General features: G+C 48.2%; 1 protein-coding gene across 3 annotated transcripts in view; it reads left to right on the top strand.

Moving 5' to 3' along the window:
• Nucleotides 1-25820, top strand: part of TBC1D1 (TBC1 domain family member 1) — a 181187-nt gene that overhangs the window by 144064 nt on the left and 11303 nt on the right. For all 3 annotated transcript variants that reach the window (XM_015243989.3, XM_015243990.3, XM_072945268.1), the window contains 4 exons: nt 622-783; nt 6219-6377; nt 18133-18377; nt 19759-19918. In XM_015243989.3, coding sequence (XP_015099475.1) covers nt 622-783; nt 6219-6377; nt 18133-18377; nt 19759-19918 — 726 coding nt within the window. The remainder of the gene's footprint in view (nt 1-621; nt 784-6218; nt 6378-18132; nt 18378-19758; nt 19919-25820) is intronic.

The raw sequence follows: 25820 nt of genomic DNA, 5'->3' as shown, positions 1-25820 counted from the left end.
CTTTATTGATTTGTCTCCCCCAGTTTGGTAATTTAGATACAGTTCTTCTTAATGCAGCTATGAACTGAATAAGGTTGGTAGGAAGTAACAGCTATCCTCATATATTTGAGGAGATGCCATGTGAAGAGGTCAGATTGATTCGATTCTGTTCAGCCCCAGGCAGCAGGAGCATGACTAAGGGTCGAAGCTGCCTAAAGGAGGTTTGGCTCTAAATAAGAAGGAACCATCTTCCGAGAGCCTCTCCTAATTTAGACGAAGTTTTGTTGTGATCCAGCCATGCTGGGAGCTGGGAGTTTTAACACATAGTTCCTGCCCTCGAGCCATTTATGGTTGGTAGGGTAGCTGTGGTGATGGGTCGAACCAGACAGGTGTGGGCGTATGTTAGCAGTGCAGCCAACAGAGTTCACTGGGGCAGTAGGAATCAGGGATACCTCCTAGCTGTTTAGCTTTTTCCAACATAGGGAAATGGGGTGGGGCAGGGTCAGTGTCTTTGACGAGGACCTGTTACGCTGGCTGTAGCTCCTCAACATCGCAGCGGGTGATGTGCAGGCAGCCGGGTTATGAAATAGGAGACCTGTGGGTGTAGCATTCACTAACATGTTCTGAAATTGTCTGTTCCAGCCTCTGAAAATGATTTGCTGAACAAGCGCCTGAAGCTTGATTATGAAGAAATCACTCCTTGTCTTAAAGAAGTAACTACAGTATGGGAAAAGATGCTTGCCACTCCAGGAAGATCGAAAATCAAGTTTGACATGGAAAAAATGCACTCGGCTGTTGGGCAAGGTAAGCTTACCTGGGGACCAGTCCAGCTGGCAGCCTCGCCCTCACTGATGACTGGGGAGGTGTGTGGAATAAAAACATTTATTTCGGTGGCCATCTCTCTTCTGTTTGTCATGTCTTTACCGAATCTGTTTCCAGATGTCTTAGTTAATTAACTTGAGTTTTATCACCTTTCATGATTCCTCTTAATTAAATTAATTAAAATGCCCAGAAGACCAAGAAATAGGAAGAAGACAAAGGAAAGCCTAAGGGCTTAGATGCTACAAACTGGGTAATGATGTGATGATACCCTGAGTTAAATAGTACACTGACCATGGATTGTGTGGCTTCCCTCTGGGGACTCTCAGGGGACAACGGAGTGCCTGGTGCAGACTTCAGGCAGGTAGTCTCAGGTTTGAATTCCAGCTCTACCAGCTGCTTTGTGATGTGATCTTAGGCAAATGGCTTAACCTCTCTGAGCCTCACTCGCCACATGTGTGAGATGTGGGTGATGACAGTGGTGGTTGTGAGAAGCACACCACATGCGTCCGCTGTGCTGGAAGGCCTTGGAGAGTGGATGGTACATGCTCTTTGTTTTAGTGTGACCTGCTGACTGTGTGTAGGTCCGGACAGTTACTGATCCAGAATAAGTGTGGGACTTGGGACTATGCATCTGGAAACTTCCCTGGCAGTTTGGCAGAGTGGTCCTAATAAAAGAAATGTGGACTTCCGTATTTTGTCAGTCTTTTTTCCTCCCATTTCATTTTTCTAATTCATTTTTACTGTATTTTATCAAAGTATCGACCTGTAGTGGATTGGAACATTTAAAAAGAACAGAAAAACTTGTCCTTCAATACAGATAGTTTGACAGCATTTTAGAACTTTGTTCTTCAGTGATTGTTAGTGTTCAAGCAAAACAGAACCATTTCTTTGGAAGCTTTCTGAGTCTGATTGAGTTCTAGTGCCACTGAGTTCTGATCAGTCTAGGCAGGAATAACCAGGTGATTAGAATAAAGGTTACAAATGGGTAAAAATTTTAGGTTCTCTTCTGACTTTATCAGCAGTCCAGTGGACGAAGTTACACAAGCATTATTTATCTCCAAGAGTAAATACAGCAAAGCAGTTTTCCTAGCATGGTCTGTTAGGCATTATTTAACCTTTATCTGAGTTTGGAGAGCATCAGTGTTAGTAATAATACATGTAGCTACAACTAGTTATGACTTTCCCCTTGCTGTGGGTAATAAAACTTGGACCTAGAGATGTTGAGTAATGGGCCCAGGGCCACGGAGCTGGTTGCATCCCAGTCTGCTAGAGTTCTGGCCACCATCGAGCCCTGCCCACAGTTGAGTAGTGCCTCGGTTGTACTATTCTCAGAGACTAGAAACGTGGTGAGTGGTGAGGCCTCAGGTTCTGAATTGGCCAACACCTCCCAGTGTGGCCTCACTTTTCTGGGCTCTGGCCTAGTGGCTGGTAGAATGAGAGGCATGGACCTCTCAGAGGATCTCACTGCTCTCTTCCAGTTCTCACATTCTTTGTGCCATAGTGGTTGCTGGAGGCTTACCATTGCACCATGTGGCCCCAGATTGCTGTTTTGAAAAAGGAGAAAGCAGAGAATAGAATGAGTCCTTAGTCTTTTCACTGCTGACTAGATGATGGTCTTCAGTGGCTCTGCTTCTGCACAGGGTAAATTGCATGGTTCTGTGACAGCTGTCCCAAATGTTTGAGCTTCTTAGAAGCCTGGCACCTGGATATATATTGGTCTTCATCAGGCATTTTATAAGAGGGACTAACTAGAAGTATTCTGAGTATCTGGAATCTGGGTAGTGAAGCTGGGGATGGATGACTGGACAGTTTATACACAGAGGTGAGCTGAGGGTACCCTGGAATTTCCTTGAGTATCCCCTGACATCACCACATCACTTTCTGTGGCAGAAACTTTGTATCTGTAACTGTAAAAGGAGATTTGTCAATCATTCAGCTGGTTTCAACATGTAAGATTGAACGACTCCAAACAAATGACCACAGTCCATCTCATAGCTCAGAATTAAAACGAGATCAAATCAGAATCTCACCTTTGACCTTCCAGTTAGAGGCCAAGTCACTTCTGAGCCCTTAAAAGAGAAGACAGACCCTGTGTGGATAAGAAGGCTCTCCTCTTAATGATCTAAAGATCGCTAAGTGATGGAAAGAAAGAGATGTGTAAACTTCCCGAGTTAAAGCTGGATCAGAGTGGCAGGATTTTAGGGCGTCAACCTGGGAGAAGGAAGAATAATTCTAGGGAATTTTAAATAACTCAAAGTTTACTTTGGGTTTAAATGATTTCTCTAAAGATAGCAACGTAGAACTTTATAATCTGGAGCATACTTTTCGAGGAATGGGATTGCAAAGAGGCCACCTGAGCAGTTGGCAGTGTGGGCCAGGTGCAAACAGTGCTCACCTTTGACCCAGCACTGACATGTATAGAAACCTATTCTAGAAATCAATCAGTCAAAAATGTACTGCAGTGGGAAGAATGTTTATTGTGACCTTGTTTAGTAGCCAAAAAACAAAGCAGAACCCCCAGACCTCCAATCGTGTGACCACACCCATACTCATTGAAAATGACACAGTAGATTTATGTTGACTGACATCAGAGATGTCTGAGGTAAGTTGTTAAATGGAAAAGAAGAGGACCGCATGGTCTCCTGTACAGCTCTGTGTGTGTGTGTGTGTGTGTGTGTGTGTGTAGAGACATCCGTGACATGTGTGCAGATGCCCGAACTGTGGGCAGGATGGCTGTGCTTCTGGGTACCTGCTTTACAACCTGTCCCAGTACAATAATTAGTAGCCTTCCTCCCCTTCTCTTTCAGAAGCTTCCTGCTTTGGGAGGTGAATTATATGTTCCCTCTAGTTAGGTGGTTTTTCACTTCCCTTTGTGTTTTCAGAAGGTTGGTTTGTTTTTTCCCCCCATTTAAATAATGAGCATGTATTACCTTTTAAAGTCAGTAAAAATTAAAAAGTATTTACATTTTGGGGTGGGTGGCCTCCTGTCCACCCAGAACCCTGCCTGCAGGCCCCAGTCCACTGCCAGATTTCTCTCTGGTTAGGAACTGAGGCAAAACTGAGCATGGGGAGTGGTATTCCAGGTCATTCTTAGCAAAAATATTGGCTCTGATTTGTGCGACCCTTTGTTTTTAAATCAGAAAATCTAAGCTTTCTCTTAAATACCAGAATATGTGGTACTGTCCAGTGACTCAGCCATTTGTTCCTTTCCTCCCAACAGTAAAGGTTTGATAAGATACTGGGAATGATTTAGTAATAAGGGGAAATTGGTTGTCTCATAACTTGGGAAAGTTTCTCAGTTTGAAAAAATTATTTTGTGAAAAGCCCCACTATTAATCATTTAACATGCTGTTTTTCAGCCCACATTTACCTCTAATATGGTGTGAAGTATGAGGTTTGTACACATAGACACACACACCCACCCACCCATGAGCAGGAATAGTAGGGAGAGAAGAACTAAAATAACATAAAAAGGCATCTGTCAGGGTGTATTAGTTTCCTGTTGCTGCTGTAACAAATGATCACAAAATTAGTGGCTAAAACAACAAGTTTTTCTCTCTTGGTCCGGAGGCCAGAAGTCTGAAGTCTGGGTGTGGGCAGCGCTGCGCTTGGCCTCTTCCACCTCCTGGTGGCTGTTGGCCTCCCTCGACTGGGGCTGCACCGTGTCAGTCTCTGCCTCCTCTTCCTGTCTTCTTCTCTGCTGACTCTTGTAAAGACACTGTCATTGGATATAGCTCGCCAACCCCCCACCCCTACCCGATAATCTCATTTCATGATCTTCCCCTGACTTAATGATATCTGCAAAGACCCTTTTTCCAAATAAGGTAACATTCATAGCTTCTGGTGACTAGGACTTGGACATACCTTTTTGGAGGTCACCATTCAACCCACTACACAGAGTCATCTAATTAACTCTGAGATAAACAGAGAAAGTGGGATGTGGTCACAGTTAAGTGTGGCCCTGTATTTCTCCCACACGGTAAAACCGAATTCCTTACTGTACTGTGTTTCCAGGCGAGGGCTGAGTGGTGCTTTCTGAGTCATTCCATGTGGATCTGTAATAAATGAAATGGACTCTGGTTCAAATCCACAAATGATTATTTTATTATTAATTGCCAGGTAAGAACGTAAAATACTTTCCGCAGTTCCTGTCTGAGTAGTGCTTGTCCGACAGGGGGAACTTGGAGAGAAGCTGGCAGTCACTTTCCCTGGCTGCCACTCAGCAGCCGGGAGGCCTGTTCTCAGCGGGGGGCCTGTTCCCTCCCCTTTACCACGTGGACCAGTGCTGCACCTCCCTCAGCAGGTCGTGGGGTGATGTAAAGTGTGGAGGGTGGTGACAGCGCCTGGTCGCCTCCCAGTGACTGTCGCTGCTGCTCTTTCTCTGGATGGAAAGAAAGGTTAATCCTTGATTCGGAGGCTCCTTTTCTCCAAAGAGAGTGCCTCTCAGAGATAAGAAGGGTTTGGTGGCTTATTCTGCAGTTTTCTTTGCTCTCCTTTTCCACATTTGGGCCTTATCACAACAGAATCAGGAACCCGAGAATTTTGATTGAAAACGATCACTTTTTCTAATGAGGTTTGCCTTAAGTAACATCATTGATTTTAAGAGAACTTTCCTTAGTTTTAGACATTTTTAAAGTACTTTAAGTATTCAGATTAATCAGATCTAAAACATTAGGTAGGGGCTCTTAGATCATTTTTCTTGTTTTTAGGGCCACGTTGAGTGCCCACCAAGGCGCGTTCAAGCAGACCATCCCTGTCTAACCTCTGGCCCCTTCCTCCAGCTCATCCTCCAGAAGGATGTTTAATCAGTATTCCCGAGTCTCAGCTTTGGTGCAGCTCCTCCTTCCCCAGCTCAAGAGCATTCAGTGGTTCCCTCCAGTAACCAAGTAGACTGCTGGTTTCTTGCCCTCAGTTTTGCTTCCAGCGAAGCCCTTCCAGCCTGACTGCCACCTGCTCCCTCTGCGCACGTGCCATGTACTGCGGTCCAGTTCCCTCTGACTTGTCTCCTCTCTTTTCCCCCATTGAGCTCCTTCTTCCCAACTCACCGCACTTTGCTTCTGTCCCTCCTCTGAGGCCACATTTGGCGCCGTATTTTGCATGCTTGTTCTTCTTTCCCTGGGATGTTATTAATTGGTACCAGATAAGGGCTCCTGTCATTGGTCAGTTTATCCCTTGCAGAGTCTAATACAGTCTGAGCGTACTACATGTGTATTTGAAAGGTGGAAGGAAAGTGAGGGGAGAATGGGGGTGAGGGGAGGATGGAAGGGAGCAAGTTTGCTTCCTTTCCCTTCCTGTGCTGTTAATTCATAATGGAATGAGAATTTGGGTCAATGGCATGAAACACAGCTCGCTTTTATCATTAAGGTGTATTCTGTACTTGAAGTCTCTCTCTCTCTTTCCCACCCCCACCTGGGAAGGTGTGCCACGGCATCACCGGGGTGAAATCTGGAAATTCCTCGCGGAGCAACACCACCTGAAGCACCAGTTTCCCAGCAAACAGCAGCCGAAGGACACACCATACAAAGAGCTCTTAAAACAGCTCACCTCCCAGCAGCACGCGATTCTCATCGACCTCGGTGAGTCTGCAGTCGATTTAACATGAAAATGGAAGTTTTCACTCACTTGAGAAATCTGGAGAGGCCGTCCAAGTTATTTAGTGATCTGTCTTTAGGTTTAGCGATCAAAATTTACTACTGAGACTTTTAATCAACAAAGCCCTAGAGTAATCACAAATGTCTGCTTCAGATGTATAAAAATCCCTCTCTGAACTGGGCAGCTTGTTAACTCTGGTCAGCCCTGGGGCAGGGGGCAGGGAGGGTCGCAGAGGCTCCAGTTGTGACCGTTGTTGAGTTCAGTAATTCAGATATTGATAGGAGGTTTGTAGTCAACAGAAGAAACATCCTGGAAACCGCAAGTGTCAGGGCTGCAGCTGCGTTTAATTATAGGAGGCACCCCTTAGTCTATGGCTTACAAACAGGATTTACTAGAAAAATTGTAGAAAGCAGTTTGTGTGTATACCTTGGGTGATTTTATTTTGCAAATAGGCAGGAATCTTGTCTCTTAAACAGTTTTAAAAACACTAAGGTGGAAACTGTATTGAGTACACTTGCGGTTAGCACGGTGAAGAGCTTGTGGAATCAGGATGTGATCACAATGCACAAGACCTGTCAGTGGCCCCACGTGGGGACTTCCTTTCCTCCTGCTGCCTCTCACCGGGGCCTCTGTCCCCTGGGGAGGTCCACCGGCTTCGCGTGACAGGAGCTCGGCCCTGGTACTTCTAGAGCACGTGGTCCTGCTTCCAGAACACCCACCCCAGCCAGTGCTTTGGGCCCCACGGAGGCCAGGCTCTTTGAGTTCCCCCCGCACAGCATCCTGGAGGGAGAGAGGACTTTACAGTCACTCGAGGTGTGAGGGTGAGCCGGAGCGGGCAGCTCCCAGGCCTCTCTCCCCAGGCCTGAGCTTAAATGTCCCCCTGAGAAACTGGCCCTGACATGGCCCCTTCTCCCACCTGCGACTGCATTCGATGACTCTGCTCAGCCTTTCTGTCCCACCCTGTACGCTCCCCTCGTGATACCACGTTTATCATTATGACAATTATTGCTATTTAAAGCTAATACTTAACTTTTCCTTGGGCCAAATGTGCGAGGTTACTTAAACTTCTTTATTTAATCCTCACAACATGATCAGGGAAGTATCGTTCTATCCTTAGTTAGAGTTGAGAATAGTGAAATGCAGAGAGGTTAGGAAATACCTGAAGTGACACAGCTGTTGTTCTGCCGTGCAGTGTGACTCCAGGCCTCCGCTCCCCCTATCGCCCCCCATCACTGTCCTCAGTTATGTGACAGAGCCTTTTTATGGCCTTTCTCCCCAATAGGATGTAGCTCTCCCTCTGTGGGCTGGTCCAAGGCTGTTTGTAGCTGTACCCCAGCTCCTGGGACAGAACCCATCGTGTAGTAGGTGCTCAGTAAGTCTCTTGGTGTTGAATATGAGGCAGGCACTAGCATCCCAACCTCACGCGAACCTCGCAACAGCCCTGGGAAATTGGACCTGTATCCTTTTTAAGAAATGAGGATGCTCTCTGAGGCATGAGAGGTCAACTGTGGACCACGGTCACACGGCTAACTGCCAGGACCTGAGCCCACTCTGGCTCTGGGCTGCTATAGACCCTTCCATTCCTCAGGCCCTCTGCACCAGGAGCCCCAGTGTCCCTAGGAGATGGCCGGCTGGGTGACGGGTGATGCAGACAGGCCATGATTGCACCTTGGGGACGGTGAAAATGTGAGGTCTGGGGCTGGGGCCCATTTGGCCCGCTGACCCTGAGGAAAGCAGTTTTATGGACTGGCAGTAGCTGTGTTTGCTAATGTGATGAGTAACAGGAAAAATGACATCATGTTCCTACCATGTGAAATGAAGAGAAAAATAAATTGAGAGTAGGAGGCTGAACGGGCGGAGGGGGTACGGACAGTTTCTCCGCACACCCCCTCCCGGGGAGGGGAGGGGACATGTTCCCCCTCCTGATTCAGACGTTCTCCTCTCTCCATTTTTCTTTCAGTAAGTACTCTTGTCATTGGGCGGGATGTGTCCTCTGCCCCTGGAGCTCAGACACAGTCACTTTTCTGCAGAGGGAAGAAAAGGCCAGATGAGGCAAGGGCCTCAGTGAGGCTGCTCGGGGAGCTGTGTCTGTGCGGCCGCACCTCGGGTGCCTCCCTGCCCACAGGCCCGCGGCAGTCTCTCCTCTAGTTGGCACGGGGTGTGTGCGAGCTGAGATTTGGCCTTCCCTCCTCCTGGGCTGGGCCGGGCTGCACTCACATCCTGTTCGCCCCCGCCCATCTCCCACATTCACGCTCTGCACCCCCAAAGGCCAGGTGTACCCTCTCCTCCCCAGCAACACCAGCCTCGTCTCTCCACCTGGCTTCTCTCCAGTCATGGTCCCAGTGTGGATGCCCGCTCTGTGCCCTCCCAGGGCCCCAGAGAGGCTGTTGCCTAGGTAACCGCCCTGCCTGTGTCCAGGCATCCTTCAGGCCCAGCCTTCTCTCCCCACTTGAACTGGGAGAACCTGAGTGTTGGCCCAGCCCAGCAGTGGGCCCTGCGCCCTGCCTGCCAGGATCTGGTGCTGCTTGGCCAGGTTCAGGGAGGCCTCACTTAGAAGTTCCTCCAGACTTTGCCCATTACTTCCCCCTCACCTCGCACCAAGGTGGTATTGCCAAGTCAGTTGTTTTGTCTACGCTTTTTAGCCTACACTGTGGCTCACTCAAGGCCCAACAGAGGTGTGCAGGGCAGAGCAAAAACCAATCATGTTTCAGTGTTTCCTAAAAAGTGACATCATATCCTGGCCAGCAGAACAGAATGCTTGTTGGTTGGATGTATTTTGGGTTTTCATGCGTGTTTATATTCCTGCCTTTTGCTTTACTTTCTGAAATTAGCTGTTAATCTAATCCGTTCTGCGAGATTTTTTTTTCCTCCAAAGAGCAAGAATACACTAGGCTTTGTAGTTGGACAGTGAACCATATTCTCTAGCTTTGTTGGATTTCAACTTTGCACAGCCCTGTTTGATCTTGGACACATATTATTTCCACTTTGGAGGTGATGAATGAGGCCCAGAGAGCTTGTGTGCTTTGCCCAAGTTACAGGCCCCTGCTCAGTGGCAGGAAGCTCTAGACCTGGGTCTTCCTAGTCTTTGTATCATGTTCCTTCTAGGACGCCAAATGGCTTGTCTTTCTTGGCCCTGCCGGCTGCAGACCCACACCGCTTTCCCTTCTCCGGTGAGGTGGAGAAATGCCGTCAGAGTTGGCCACGCCCAGCCAGGGGAAAACAGCAGAGGAGATGACACTTAGCAGATCACACTTAGGCCCTAGTTCGGGAACCTCCCCCTTCCCACCTTGTGCCGCCCTCAGGTACTTGTGATCTTTCTTCCTTCTCTTTTCTTGCTCACCCTCCTGGCGGGGCGCCCAGTGCTGCCCAGCATCCTGCCTTGTGGCTATGCCTCCGTCTAGTCATGGCCACATGAAAGGCCGTGGGGAACACTGAGCAGCGAGCTGGAGACCCTGTTCAGGCTCCACGTCACCCTCCACTGTGTCAGCTGCTCCTCTCCTGGTAATCCTGCAGACAGTGCTTCCCCGGGGAGGCTGCCCAGCCTCCCCCAAGATAGGAGAGGTTAGCTAGAATAACCCTTGAATGGGTCCAGAAATGTAGGGACACCATTAAATCAGAGAGCAGACTTAGAAAGTGCTCCTAATCAGCCCCACATCAATTACGTATCTTTTTAATGTGTTCTCTAGGTAAAGTGGTGGCTTAGTTTACAAACCCTGCAGAGGTCTGATGGGTCTTTTGGTGACCAGAAGTAGCCATTTTTGGTGGCCTTCTAGAGACTTGCTGTCAGTGGCACTGAAGTGGGATTGGGCACGCCAAGGCTGCAGTGAGACAGAGCACGTATCCAAAAACACATCTGGGTCAAGAATCCAGCGTGGCTGCTGTTGTATTGGTTTTTGCTTCCACTTAACGTATTTTAACCAAAGGTATAAAACCTGCCTGGTGTCTGGAAGAACAGGAGCTATAATCCAAGTATTATAAAAGGGAATCTTTCCTTGCTGTTTTAGAATCCTTAAAAGGTGAGAAGAGCCGGCAAATTGAAGGATCAGCTGAGAATATTTAAGGTGACCGACTACGGAAGGGCGGAGGAGAGCGCCTCCCTCCTCCGTCCCTGCCTGCTCGTTTGCCATGAGGAGCGGGGTGCCGTGTGCTTTGAGTAGTAGATGGTGCTGTTCATTATGAGCAGATGAGTGCTGGTGGCAAGCACCGCTTTCTGTTTCATCTTTGGCTTGAAGTCCTGGGTGAAAAACTAAGAAGCATTAATGGCAAAAGAGAGAAAAGTACCTAGCACTTACCATGCAGCAGTCTTGTTATGGGACACACCTGTCTGTCCAGTTGGGACCTTGCCTTATGGGAGTCAGTTAAAAATCATGGCTCAAGAGTCTAATTAAAGTTTTTGTGCCAGAAGCTACACAGCTGATTCCACAGGGTCTGCCATTGCCTCTGATATCAAGAACCCATCATGATATCAAATTTATTTGATCATTCTAAAAATCTTCTCTAACCTTGAAGTTATATAACTAAACACAGGTGGTGAAAGAGTAAAGTAGGGTGACCTCGCTTGTTTTCTGAGAGGCCTAACCTCTCCCTACGTCTTTCCAGCCAGTCAGGGGTGTGCTGGCAAATACTTACCAACCAGCTCAACCCCTCAAAAGAAGCTGATGCCAATTTTTGCAGATTTCCATGGTGTAAATACTCTCACTTTGGCTGAACTGAAGCTACCAATATGATGTGGAGTTGAGCAGAGATGTGAACAGGCCAGTAGGAGCCAGTTTCAGCAGCCACTTGACTCAGCCAAGTGTTTCTGAAAAGTAACCTGCGTCTAGGGAAGCTCTGCCTTCCTCCTCCCCGGCTCCCCAGCCCCACATCACTCAGTGGTGACCCGCGGATCCTTCCTGAGCCCCTGGTGCATCCGGGCACTCTAGCAAGCACGTATTCTAGTGTGGGAGACAGACACTGAACAATTGATCACCAAACTATTTAATTAAAATTGTGAAGAGTCATACAAAGGGGATTTTTCCTTCAGTCCGAAATTCTGCTCAGAGCTAAATGCAGCCATAGAAGATCGAGAGGTCTGTGCTCTCAGTCAGGAAGGAGCCTTGGAGTTCCTGTGGTTGTAGGATTACTCTTCCTTCTGCAAATGAGGAAATCAAGATCCAGGGAGTTTCAGGATTACAATCATTGCTCATTTGCCAGCACCATTCCCTGCAGAAATCTCCAGGGTCTTTGTGAAAGAAGCAAAGGAAAGAGACTTGTTAGTCAGCTGTAGAGCGCCACTGCAGACTGAACACCTTGCGGGTGGGCCCGTTTGTGAGCAGTGAGGTGCACGGGGCTGATCGCCTTCATACGTGTGCACCGCCTGAGACTCACCTGCTGCAGGTGAGCTATGTGTGTACACTCTTCAGAGGACATGATTTTTTCCTTTTCCAGTGCTGGCCCAGTGCCTTCTAAATTAGGGCTGCAGTACTTAACAATGGATTGTATGAATGCGATCATCCATGAATATTTTAAATCTGGTCCATCTCCTGCCCATGAGGCCTGCCTCCTCCCTTCGCCTGGTGTGTACCCAGGAGTGCGGGTGGACTGTGTGGTGTTCACCTAGGACGACGTTTCCCAGACTCTGGACCTCAGGACTCCTTCCACCCTTAAAAGTACTGAGACGCCCAAAGAGCTTTGTTGATGTGGATAATTTCTATCAATATTTCCCATGTTAGAAATGAAAACTAAGAAAGTTTTAGTTTCTACTATTAAATAGTCTATTCCTATAAATACTTGTGTATTTCTTTTAAAGTAACTATAATAAACTCATGCATATCAACACATCACTATGAAAAATTTATTTTCCCAAATTAAAAAAAAGTGAGAAGAGTGGCATTGTTTTACATGTTTACAAATCTCTTTAATGTCTGGCTTAATAGGATCGGCTGAATGTTCATATCTGCTTCTGCATTCAATCTGTTGGGATTATGTTGTTTGAAAAATATGAGGTAAAGCTGACCTCACATAGATACAGTTGGAAAAGGGCGGGAGGACTTCATGGACCCCTGAACGGGTCTCAGAGACCCCCCGCAGGTCCTTAGGCTGACCAGCATTGAAAACCAGTGACAGGGAGAATGTAACACAGGAAGACAGTGTCTCCCCCAGATAGAACTGAGTGTAAGACAGCCTGCATTTCAACATCAGACGGGCGGTCATTGCTCTTCTCCCCTCAGGAGCTGACGGCGTGACTGTTCCCCAGCCTGGGAGGGGCGCCGGGGCCTGTCTTACTGTCTCTGCATTTGAAGATCTCATAGAACACACGGGAACATCTGTTTTCGCTTGGTCAGGCTGGTGCAGGCAGCTTTTTTGCATAAAGAAAATCAGTGCTGGTTCCGAGACTCTGCGACAGGGAAGACTTGGCTGGTTTGGATAATAACTAAAGATGGGGAAGTCTGGGGCCCACAGACGTCCCAGTCCATCTGGGCGGTGACAGTGTTCGATACTGTTGTTATTTGGAATTCATACCCACTTTCAGTTCCACGTGTTCATCAGAGCCAGACTTCGTGGGAGTCGGGTGCGGGGCCGAGCTTTCTGTCGCCTCTCAGCGCCTGTTAGAAGTGAGATTTCCAGGCTCGGGTGGAACGTGCTAGTCAGTAGAGCAGTGGTTCTTCAGGACTGCTCCTCTGCCTTGGTACGTGTGCCCTTCATTTCCTGTCTTGGCCGGGAGCTGTGTTGAGTGTGTTTTGCACGGCGCACCCGAGGACCTGCCCCGACGCCGCTCACCGCACCGTTTGTGCCAGGCCCTGTGCGTGTGCTCCCGGCTCCACAAAGTGCGCGTTCTGCCCTTCGTGAAGAAGAGGAAACCGAGGTTCACAGAGGCCAGATGGTCCCTCCCGGGGTGCGCGTGCCCTGTGCACTTGACCACGCTGCCTCGGGGACAGATCCTCATAGGAAGATTTTCTCCCTTCATCAGAACTCATGTGTCAGATGCTTTAAGTAAGATGTTAAGCTAAGTTCTAAAAAACCTGTTTTGTTTTTTTTCCCCTCAACTATTAAAAATGGGGGAGTGTAATGCCTGCCGTTGAGGTTGTGGGTGAAGTGGGTCAGGGCCTGGGGAACTTAGCTCAGTCCCGGCCCCTGTGTGCGCTCGCCCCGCACCCACGTGGCTTCTCCTTCCTTCTCATCAAGTGTCTGACGGCTCGGGAAACTAGTGCTAAAGGGCAGCCTGACCGTCCCTCCCTCATGCCCCTTAGCTTTCTGTGTACTGCATTAATCCCTTCTGTCCAGTTAGGTGCCCCGCTGTCCCTTTCCTGAGAGTGAGTCCTCCAGGCACAAAGCTGAACAGCACTTGCTGAACCTGATTCAAGCTGTACGTTTCGAAATGGAAAAGATGCTTTTCCTTAAAAACAGTCTATTATTTATGCTCTCACCTAATTTGTAAGTTTTAATACAAGTTAATACAGGTCTATAATCTTTTGTCTGCCTTTTCTCAACTCCAAAAGCTATGAATATGAAAACCAAAGTTTTCTGTAACTTAATTTTGGCAAAATGTACCAAGTCCTGAACTATATTTTGGAGGCAGAATTTGACTGGAAGTGCCATGAGGCTGTTTACAGACTTTGCTGTTCTCGCCAGGGTGGCTCTTCTTGTGTTTTGCTGCAAAATTCTAAGTGTGTTTGATTATAGATTGCTGCCCTGATCCTTCTAGGGGTTACGTAATATGCAACAAATACACTGTTACCTTTCTAAAATTCACAAATTCTGAATTGTGAAATGCATTTCCCCAAGGGTTTTGGTCACAAGATTGCAGAACTACTGTAATCTGGTCACATTTATGAAATTTCCCAAACTTTATAGGTCCAGGCATACGTTTGCTGACTCTTTGCCCTCTGTCCCAAATCTTCTCTTTCTGGTCAATTCCTATTTTGGATTAACCACCTAGTTTTCCTTACCAGAAACTCCAGAGTCAGTCTGCCCTCCCCTCTCTCCTTGTCCTCAGCCTGTCTTGGGAGCAAATCCGGAACCCAGCCCTCGCCCCTGCACCACCAGTGCCCTCCCAGTTGAGGACCTGGTCTCTGGTGCCAGCTTCCTGACTCACATCCTCACATGCCCTGGACTCTGCCCACCCTGGGTTGTCTCGCAGGCTGCCTCCTGAGTTTTCCTTAGAGAGAAACCTCACGTCGCTGGCTCCGCGGCCTTGGCTCCCAGGGCTCAGCTCAGCATTAGTGCCCTCGGCTTACAGGCTCCACTTCTTTCTCGTCCTTTCTCCTGATGGCCAGCCCCAGGCCTGTGGGCCATGGTGCTTGCTGCCCAGTATCCTTTTCCCTCCCCGCCTTGTTCGCGCCTCCTCTTCTCTGCTTGCTTTAGGTGGAAGTTCACTTCCTCCCAGCAGCCTTCCCAGACCCTGGCCAGCCCCACCATCGCCATGCCCTCCAGCCCTCTGCTCTGGAGTGCTCGTCACCCCACGGGATGGAAGAGAACCACAGGAACACCAGCGGTCTGAAATGGTCTCTCCCACCCACAGAGCCCCCTGAGAGCAGGGCCACGTCCCTCTTGTTCTCTGCACCCTTGCATTTAATCCTCACAGGGGCCCCAGAAAGTACAGTCATAGTCCCATTTCCAGGTGAGAAGGAGAGGCTCAGAGGAGTTAACTAAGTGCCCAAGGTCACACAGCAAGGATGTTGATGGGGAAATACAGGGAAGAGTGCCTGGTATGAGGTGTTGCATGGGAGGTGAGTGAGCAGTGAAGGAGGAGGAGCCGGGGAGGAGCCGGGTCTCACCTGGGGGAGGCTTTGCTGCGAAGGTAGAAGACTTAGACTCTGTTAAGAAGAGAGGGCAGGACCTTGGCTCTTTGACAAGTTTGTGCTCTGAGCTAGGGGCACTGTGAGTGAGTGAGAGCTGTCTTCCCCAGTTCCTATACCTCTTTGACATCAGTGTGAGAGCTTAGTCCCAGGCATTCAGGACCCAGGTCAGATCCTGGGTTTGCCACTTGGTAGCTGGGTGACTTTACCAAAGGGCTAACCCCTTCTCCTCCCATTTTTCTCGTGAATAAAATGAGGGTAACGTTACTGCCTGTGTAGTGACACCTAAAAATGCTCCTGGAGTATTACTAGTGTGACATGTGGCCTTGTGAGATAAATCTATCCTCACGCAGGTGCTTGGTTGGCGTTTTGAAGTTCCCACGTCAGGGACCCACTGTCCAGAGGTGGTTGCTTATGTACTTCAGGTGCAATTGAAATGTACACTCTAGGGTTTGCTCTTAGCATAAGAGATGCTTCTTAGAACTTTTTATTGGTGAAACAGGGTAAAGTTCGAGACCTGTCGTTGGTCAGAGAGGGTCTGGGCCCTGCTGCCAGCGACTCAGGAGTAGAGCTTGAGGCCAGCGCCATCAGGGCCGAGTCCCTGTGCTCCGTGGAGCGTCCCGTATGGCCTGTCTCTGCCATCACACTGCCACAGAGCCCTTCTCCAACCCAACCTTTTCCAAGAGGTGCTTGTTGGAGTCCTGAAGACAGAGCACGTGAAGTTCTTGTGTGGCTCCTTTCTCGTGCTGGCTTGCTAATAAAGGCGGTGTGTTTGGCAGAGTGTGGCCTTGGATGTGCTTCCACGTAACATATCGCTGGGAGGCCAAGCTGCGGGAAAGGTGGCTGTAGCTACCCCGGGAGGCTACCTAGGGGGCTTGCAGAGTGGGCCTCTTGCAAGATAAAAATACAGAACAGCCTATTCCAAGATTAAGAGTTTTAAGACGGTGACAGCAGAGCATTAAACCCAGCACAAGACCTTGCTAAGCACGGAGCCCGTGTGACTGCCCAGGACACAGGCTCGGGCAGGCGTTGCCCTCAAACCTGACAGCTGTTGAGGGACCAGATTGGCATGGGTCACTCCGCAGCCTGCCAGGCTTGTCCTCCTAGGAGCCCTGCAGGGGTTAAAGGAGAAATACCTGCTCATCAGGTGGGCTGGTTCTCAGGAGCTCTTGTTTCTGTGCAGGGCGGCATCTAACACGAGGGGCATCTGAGGAGCAGAAGTGCTGACACTGGCAGATGAAATTTAAAAATAGCTAAGCCTTTACTGGTGTTCCTCTGTGCCGCACGGCTCCTTTGTGCTCTGCCACCTGTTCCTGTTTGAGACCCAGAGAAAGTGGGGGAGGCGCGCACGCCAGGGCGGGGCAGAGCTGGGGCTGGGAAAGGAGTGAAGGGCTGTCTCCAGAGTTCTGCCCGCATCCTTTGAGAACCTGAGGAGAGCGTGCCCTGTGCTGTCCAGCACTGCGGCCACATGTGGCTCTTGAAACACGTGGTGGAATGAGGCTGGTCGGAACTGAGAAGTGTGCCAGTACCAAGAACACACTGGATTTCATAGGCCCAGTAGGAAAAGAATGCCAAATGTCTTGTTAATAATATGTATATTGATCACACTCTGAAATAAGAGTATTGTGTGTGTTGGGTCAAACTATAAAGTTAATTTCAACTGTTACTTTTTAATGCATTCACTGGAGAATGTTACATTATGTGCGAGGCTGGCGTCAGAGCTCGGTTATATATGCTGCTGTGGATGAGGGAAGCGCACGGGCACAGCCACACCCTCTCACACTCGCACGTGCGCACACTCAGCTCTGCTCGCGCCTGGAGGGGCTCGGACCAGAGGCTGCCCACCCCCAGCCTGGAGTAGAGCATGATGGTGGGAGGGTAGGTGAGGAGGTGAGTGTGCGGAGCCGCACTAGGGAGCTCTTGATTGCTTTCCATCCAGTAGTGGGGTGATGCGTCCAGGGTGTGTTCAGGGAAGACTTGCTGGCGGGAGAGGTAGAGCAGTGGGAGAGAAGAACACAGGACAAGAAATCAGGAAAGTCGTTCTTTGGCGGTTGCTGCCCTAAATCAAGTTCAGAACAAAACTGATTTGGTTTAATGCTTTCTCAGGGGGCTGGGGAATAACACATGACCGTATCCTCCTCCCTTTGCTGTGACTGAGTAATTAAGGTGAACATTTACCTTGTGGCCTCTATGTACCTTCTGCCTTTGCTGATCCGGGCGAAGCTGTAATTCTCCCCTGGGTCCAGGTGTGGCCCCCGCTGAGCATTTTTTAATCAGGCACTTCCCTGCTCCCTGGAGACACACTTTCCCGTCTGTCACATTCCAGGAGGAGAAGAGAGGTGGGATTTGACAGGTATCAACCACAAAAGCCTCCTGGACAGAAGTCTTTATAAACCTTCCGAATGCCAGGTTTTTGTGAGAATCAGGATGTTAAGAGCTTTTTATTTTAACCTCTTTCTGGGAGATAACTGTCTTGTATAAAAGAAAACAATTGCTGCTCCTCAGTCTTTCAAAGCACTGCCTGTAGTTTAAAAGAACAGAAATGTCGGATTGCAGGCAAACCAGATGGCCTGGGAAGAGCTGATCAGGGCGTGTCCACGGCAAGGCGATGGTGCTGGCGGCTCAGGGGTGAAGAACCACAGCGTCAGCTCCTCCTGACAGTAGATGCATGTTTACAGGATGGACAGTTTTCTTTGGGTTTTACATTGAAATCCAGGTTATCTGCAGGCTCACAGGAGGTTCTCATTTCTTTCACCTGAAAGCATGAATAATTGCTGATTTTAATTGCAAGCATTATTCCAAGAACAACCACCTGACCTTGTTTAAAGTGCTGATTTAGGACATGATCCAACTTGAAAAGATCTGTTGCTTTAACCTGAAGCATGTCCAATTTCTGGTTCAATAAGCTTTCTTTCTTCTTCTTCTTTTTTTTAATCACAGCTAATGTGTATTGTTTTCACAGGGAGAACTTTTCCAACCCATCCGTACTTCTCCGCCCAGCTGGGTGCGGGGCAGCTGTCACTCTACAACATTTTGAAGGCCTACTCGCTTCTAGACCAGGAAGTCGGCTACTGCCAAGGTCTCAGCTTTGTGGCAGGCATCTTGCTGCTTCATATGGGCGAAGAAGAAGCGTTTAACATGCTCAAGTTCCTGATGTTTGACATGGGACTGCGGAAGCAGTATCGGCCGGACATGATTATTTTACAGGTAGAGAGTGTTCTTACTGCCTTTGATAAATGCTAAAAATGTTTCTGATCCTTTCCGGGTCTGTCTGAGGAGCTTTCCCACCAGTAGTTAACACCGTGACATGTCACTGCTGAGAACTTACTCTGTGCTTTGCATTACACCACGTGTTTCATATGCGCCCACGTCCTCAGAAAGACACTGCTGATCGGCTCAATTTATAGACAGGAAAGCTGAGGTTCAGAGAGATTACTGCCGCCTTTCAGGTTTGGGGAGAAGTCTGGATCCTGCTTCAAGAATATCCCTGAGTGTTGGAACTTGTGTATATGTGTTTGCTTACCAGCAAGATACTCTGATTTCAGAGTCTCAGGCAGTGTCCTTGGAAAGCATACGTTAGGGTCGAGGACTTTTCCAGAGCACTGAACAGCGTGGCTAGAAATCCTTTCCCTCCACCTGTGCATATGCGCCATGTGAACATTAGTCTCAGAGGAGGGAACCGTTCCGTTGACTAGATTTTGGCCCACGTCACACTTTCCGCACAGACTGTCCGGTTCTTCCTGCCTTCTCCCATCAGCACACTTTCTGTAGGCACCCCTGCCCTCTTCTGAGCAGAGTTTTCCAGTTTGTTTAATTTAGAATATAACAGTCTGTGGGCCGGGCCTGGTGGTTGGATTCGTTTTGATACGAAAGAGCCACGGCTGGTTCTTGAGAGAACCGTGTTGTCTGGCCCCCTGGAAACAGGTTTTTCCAGTGTGGGCAGTGCACAGCCAGCCTGCAGCATCTCGGTGGGGCTCTGCCCTCTCTGGGTTACTGTTTCTCTGGGCTCAACCGTGGCACTGCTCAAATTGGGGCCTGGCCCTGGGACCCTCCTGGGCAGGAAGCCGGAGCCCCATGAGCTGAAGTTCAGCCCAGTTGGAAAAGTTATTTTCTCCATCTTGAGTTAACACTTGTCTTCCTACTTTAACTTTCCTGTGTTGTAAACCTGAAGTCACACTTGTTCTGCCTCTTGAATGACTTGGGGGAGTTAGAGGAACTTGCCAAGGGAACGGGTGTAGGGTAGCGTCCTTCCACAGAGTCTATTCTCAGTTCCCCTGGCTTTGCGTTGTGCTAAGAATGTGTATTTGTAAGAGAATTTATGACATGTTTCCACAAGACAGATATGTAGATTCTCTTAGCTCAGAAACACAAGGAAACAGTAAAAAGAAAGGAAGTGGCAGGGAGAGCCCCGTCGTGAGTGTCCTGGGCCCATCCAGGCCCTGCCCCACGGCAGCAGCCCCAGCCAGCACGCGCTGGATAAAGGAGAGATGAGGGACCTCCCCTGAATGTTCTGATGGTCCTTCTCTTCCACCCTGGGAGAGGGGGTAACTGCTCTCTCCCCATGACCCCTGCATGCCTGTCCCTGCAGATCCAGATGTACCAGCTCTCCAGGCTCCTCCACGATTACCACCGAGACCTCTACAACCACCTGGAGGAGCACGAGATCGGCCCCAGCCTGTACGCCGCGCCCTGGTTCCTCACTGTGTTTGCCTCCCAGTTCCCGCTGGGATTCGTGGCCAGAGTCTTCGGTGAGTGTGTGTAAGTCTGTCTGCCAGAACCAGTGCTCTCGTGTTAGGTGAGACCAGTGTTGTCACTCCGTGGTCTCTTCTTTTATGCCTGTGTCTTCTGCAAGAAAGGGTGCTGTTCGTCATTCTCAGTTTAGGGGAGATGATGAGGTTTTGTGAGTTCCAGGACCTGTTTGACTTCTGATGATCAGCAGGCCCCTTAGCTGCCTTCTTGTGGGACTTAGATCCGTTGCAGCCCCACCAGGCAGACAGCGTGAAGGCTTGGCTGAGGGGCCTGACGCGCCGTCCGGCGATGGTTCTCCTGAGTCGTTTTCCTCGACCTCTTTGGCCTGGCACTTGCACGACTTCTCAAGCGGTGACTCCTGGGCCACCGTTCCTTCCCAGTTCCCTCTGCATCCCTCCTCCTCTCCCCACTGCCCTGGGCTCACCTTCCTCTCCTCTGCCAGCTCTCACCCATCCCCACCTTGTCTTCCCACTCTGCCCCCGGAACCCTGGGGTGGGACACATTTCAAACCATCTCCCCTTCTACTGATTTACTTTTAAAGAAGATTGTCTCTGTCAAAGTTAAATAAGGGTTCACATGCAAAGTCTCAAAACTGCCTTGCAATTGTACCTCAGTTTAAAAAATTAAAAATTTTACAGTTTAGAAACCCGCCTCGACACGGTGACATGGCAGGGATACAAGGAGCCAAGTGACACCGGGAGCACAGTCAGTTCTTGTGCAGTGAGAGTTCCCTGCTTCAGAATGAAATCATAATGCTGACAATTCAAGTTCCTTTTATTTTTTTTGGTGTGGAGGAGGTTATTAAATAATTGGTAGTTACCACACATCAAGTGCTTTTAAAGTGCCATTTATGTTCAGTCACTTAATAGCTTAAAAACCTGTACTCTTAACACTTTTTTAGAGATGTTTTTAAAAGGAATGTTCACAGATGTCAAGAGAGTCATTTTAGGCAGTTTTGAGCAGACCACTCATCTGTCTGGATTCTATGAGTCCTGAAATTCGCTTTTTAATTTAAGTGGGCACTGTCTTCTCTCCTCCTCTCTCCCCAGGGTACTAGATCCTTCCTGTCATTCAGTTCTGTCCACAAGAACTGTTAGAGCGTTCCCCACGTGGCTGTCCTGGAAGAGTCTGTTCTTAAAATATTCACCACCCTCCTCCCACTTTTGCATAGCTCCCTCCCCAAATTGATGTTTATTTTTTGTCTTTAAAAAAAATAAACATTGAAAATGATCGATACTTAACACTCTTTTCCTGGTTAACCAAATCATTAGTGAGATTTTATGAATGTTTTATACCATAGTTTAAAAAAAATCCTCAAAATTCTCTGCTTAGTTTACTGAAAAAAAGAGTCACAGAGACTACAAGGTATCTAGCTGTAGGCTTCAGTCTTTCCTGCCAAGCATTTCTGTGTTTTTCGCTTGGTCTGGAGATTAAAAGCAGATAGGTGGTCTACCTTATTTACTTTTCTCTGGATTCTTCGCTGTAATTTTCAGAAGGGTAATGGAGAGGAGCGAAGATTGAAAGGGGAAGGGAGTCCTATTTATGGTTTGAAATCAGCTCAAGCATCGAGTTACACTGTGAAGAAAATTCTGCAAAGGGGGCTGAGCAGGAAGCGCCCAGAGGGTCAGCGCCGAGTTCCTGCTGCCCCGGCCCCGGGCAGGGAGGCCGCGCTGCAGAGTTCTGGGCAGCGGGCCCATAAACTCTGGGAAACCAGTCTTTCCTCAGACTGCATAAGTGGCATTAACAACAAACAAACAAACGAACTGTGCTTTGGAAATGACAGCCCTCCTGTTGCAGAGTATTCGGGACCCTCTGAAGCTCATCCTAATGACTTCATAAATAAAGCTGAAGCCACTAAAAGCGGGGTCCTTTTCTTTAGACTGTCAGGCAGCGGTGGGTCTTGGTGTTTCTTGTGCATAAAGATGCCAGTCTCTGTGTGATTGCTGCGTCCCACCGATCCCCGCTGTACTGAGTGGGTTCATGCCCGGCTGGCTGAGGGCTGAGGGCTCCTCAGATCGTAGGCAGGAGGTGGCAACCCAGGTCAGCACTGTGTTGCAATGTCGTTTTCCAGAAGCAGCTGGGGTTTTGCACAGTCCACTTCCTCTATCAGTACTTAAAAGCAAACCATTTTAATAGTAGTTTCCATAGAAAAGGTAGATTTAAAATTTTTTTTTTCTGTATTTAGCATCAGTGACCTTTAGCTCCATAGTGGTGGGTAGCTTCGTTTCAAATCCCAAAGCCTGCCATTCATACACTGTAGGCTTTTTTGGCTTGAGGCCTGTTTCATTATAAGGCCTTTATGCCTGGATAAAAGCGAAAAACAAATGGACTTTTGTTAACTAGTCACTGTTTTGTATGTAAGTAGGGGATTCTCAGCTCGCAGTCGGCATAGCTCACGTATAGATGAACAGCTTACCTCGAATTAAGTGTGTTCTACTTGGAGGGGCAGCTGCCAGGGGCGCACGTGCCTCAGCCCTCCTGTGGTGATTAGTCACAGCTCTCTCCATGTCAGTCCTTCTGTCCGGGTGTCAACATAAGGTAAAAGCACCTCTTCTTATGTTTTTCCAGTTCAGGTGTAGAGGACTCCCAGGAGAGATGCTTTCTCTGTTCACCTTCTAATGATGTCTACCTTTGGGGAAAAAGTCTGAGAAACAGGACCTAGTTTGCTTCTGGTGGAGGTAGAGGCTGTGTAGTATTGTTAGACTCCTGATGTTTTCTGTAGGATGTGCTGCCAGGTAGGTGAGAGAGGAGGTGGGGTAGAAAAACTGAGGGTTTGGCACGCACACACACGCGCGCGCTCGCGCACGCACATGCCAAAAAACAGAAGACTAATGTAGGGAAGAATGCCAGGAGTCTTCAGAATTAAAAAGATGGAAAACAAGATTGTTTAGATGGCCAGGAGAAACAGCTCTTCAGGGAACGTGATGGGGCTGTGGTGATGAGGTGAGTCTCTGTGGAATCTGTGCTGTTGTCCTGCTGCAAGGCTGCCATCATCCTTCATTTTCCCGTGCTCCCCCCATCCCCCCCGTTCCTGGGAGGAATGTGGGGGTGTCACAGCTGGAGGACTATGACCTCCCAGAGTTAAGGAGAGAGATTGCTGTTGACAAAGACGAAGGTAGTTAGAAAAGAGATGCAGAATAAGTTCATCTGCTAGCCGCGTGCTTTGCATTGATCATTTCCCCCCAGAGGAAAATTGCGCTTTTGTATCATGGGGAGTTTCAGATAGGTTCCCATGCACGTTTACACAATAACAGGGCTGCTGCAGTGTCTCAAAGCAAAGTAGTTATTTGCAATGTTCTCAGCAAATAATTTGCAGAATGGTGGAGTCAGCTGAATTTAAGTTTCCCTCTACTTCCTGCCTGATAAACCCCTTTGCCTGTTTCCATGGTTTGAAAAAGGAGAGAAGAAAGGAAGTTGGCCACAGGGTTGTGAGCAGGGCTGCCGCACCACTGGGAGGCTTAGCAGCTCACTTCCCTATGCAGTGATTTTCAAATGCAGGAAATTAACTCACTTTTCCAAGGAAATTATTGTTTTTTCCAAAAAATTCCAGTATATAAATGTGTAAGGATTGAGAGATGGACAAAATGACAATAATTGGGTTGGAGCAGTTGGTTCATAGGTAACATTTTTCTTTCCTATTACTTAAAAATTAATCAATTTTTAAATTTCCAGAGGAAGAAAAAGGTGCTAATTCTCTTTAAGAGATATAGATATTGCCCCCAAGTGCAATCAAATAAATGTAGGTGCCCCCTCCTCTCAGCAAAACTTTGAGGAGTCCTTCTTTCAACCCTTCAGTCACATTCCTTCATTGTGTCCCCAAAGGAAATCCTTATTTGAGGCCCCCTCAGTCTAACAGAAGCTTCTGGAGCTGAGCTCTTCCAGCCTCGCTCATGCAAACCGTCGGGCGGCTTACTTGTCTTCAGAAGGATGGGCCCCTGGGGTGGCTTCCAGGCATCCTGTGGCTGGCAGCAGTACGAGGGCACCTGCTGGTGGGAATCAGCGTGGTCTTGTTAGTGGCTTTTAAAAAGTGGCTTTTTCCTGTCTAAAGCTAACTAGCCCTCCCTTGCAAGGCTCAAACCCATAACCTGCGTCTCATTTGCATCATCTTGCCAAGGAATGCGCTGACCTACTCAGAAAAGAGAAAGAGAAAGCCTTCGGTGGCCCTGGTACACGTGCTCTGAGACAGCCGGAGGGGCCTGGCCCGTGTAGAAAGCCCCTCTTGGTCTGGCCCCACGCTTTGCCACACGGCCTGGCCTCTTGCCTTACCTACTCTTTCAGGCTCCTGCGTGTGATGTGGTGCTTTCAGGCCTCTCTGCATTTCTACCTTTTCCTTCTGCTCTGGGCATCACTCCCTGGCTTCTTACCCAGCGAGTTTCTGTTGGTTCTTCAAGGCGAGGTTCGGCAGCCACCTTTCCTTGTTGGGCATTTTCTTCCCAATTGTTCTTGTAACATCCTGGGCATAACTCGACCAAAGCGGTAGTTGGTGTCTCTGCGGCTTCTTTGTTGTGCTTTGTTCATGGCTTACTCCCCATTGCTCAGTACAACACTTGGCATGTATTAGATGCTCAGTGAGTGCTTGTTAAATTAAAGAAACTTCTCAGCAGTAAGAAGAGTGCTCTTAAGGAGTTTGAGAATAGGGTTAGGAAAGAAACATTTCTTTTTAATTATATTAAATACAGACAGCCCCAAATGAAATAAACATGCCCAGGGGTAGTTATTTATTTTTTTTTAACATACCAAAAAGAGAATTAAAGGAAAAAAAAAACACCTCTCCAAAATTCCCTTTGTTTTTAATTCATACAGTTTAGAAAAGTTTAGAATCACGGAAGCACTCTACTCATAAGTAGATTTGTTACAAAAACTAAGATCCTAAAGGAATAAAACTTAGAAAACCCAAGTTGTTAATCTTAAGAGACAGCGGATGTGGACTGCATATTTGATTATGCTCATGAACATTTCCCAGTTACTGTTTATTTTAATTGGCTGTACAAATGCAAGGTACTTGCCTCACGGAGTCTGAGCTATAGCAAATCATTAGCCTGGTAGTACAGTCCGTTCCCCAGGATCCCTGCACAGCGTTTTGATATTTATTCTGATAGATGCCATCAATTTTTATTATGCTGCAAATACTCACATATTGAAAGGAATTTTTACTGTCTAAACCAAAGAAACTTCAAATTTTGTTTTGTTTTTGGAAACATCATTTCTATTTAAAAATGTGTGCATTATAGAGCTGTTTAGATCTTTATGCTCCTACAGGGGTGAGTTACATGGGTAGACTGTGTCTTTTCTGTATCAGATGTTTCACAGGAGTCGTCTTCCACAGCACTGCCTGGATACATGTCCTGCTTCCCTCAAGAAGCTCAAATTTCACAGATAGGATCGGTTTATCTCCCCCGCACCCATAGCCATACCTAAGGAGGAGGCAGCATCTGTCCTTTCTGGTTTCCCAGGGCTGCCCTGAGCCAGGATCTGTTTGAAGTTGTGGGAACAGTGGCCTGGGCTCTGTAAGGGCGGCTGCTCTCAGGGCTGCACCCAGGCTAGCATCACATCTGCTCACGTGACGTCTCCAGGGCTAACCCACCAGCTAGCGCCTGGGTCTCTCCTGAGTACCGTCCGCAAACCACCCTGGGACACCTCTCCTGTCTGCACAGCAGCATCCGGCCTTCACTCAGTGGCTTGTTTCTTAATGGCTTTGACATGTCACCCCCTAAACCACCCAGGGAGGCACACGCCGGGGGTTCTTCTCACCTGCTTTTGTCTTCCTTGACTTGCAAATTCCACTTTGCAGCTTCTTTGACTCTTTCATGCTCCTGCAGCCAAAAAAAAAAAAAAAAAAAAAAAATTAAGAAAAATATTGACAGTTGCCTCTAATTAGACTTATTCTCTCATCTTTTAAAA

This window comes from Vicugna pacos, chromosome 2, assembly GCF_048564905.1.
Source record: "Vicugna pacos chromosome 2, VicPac4, whole genome shotgun sequence".
NCBI classification, from domain to species: Eukaryota; Metazoa; Chordata; class Mammalia; order Artiodactyla; family Camelidae; genus Vicugna; species Vicugna pacos.
This window is presented reverse-complemented; position numbering and strand designations above follow the sequence as displayed.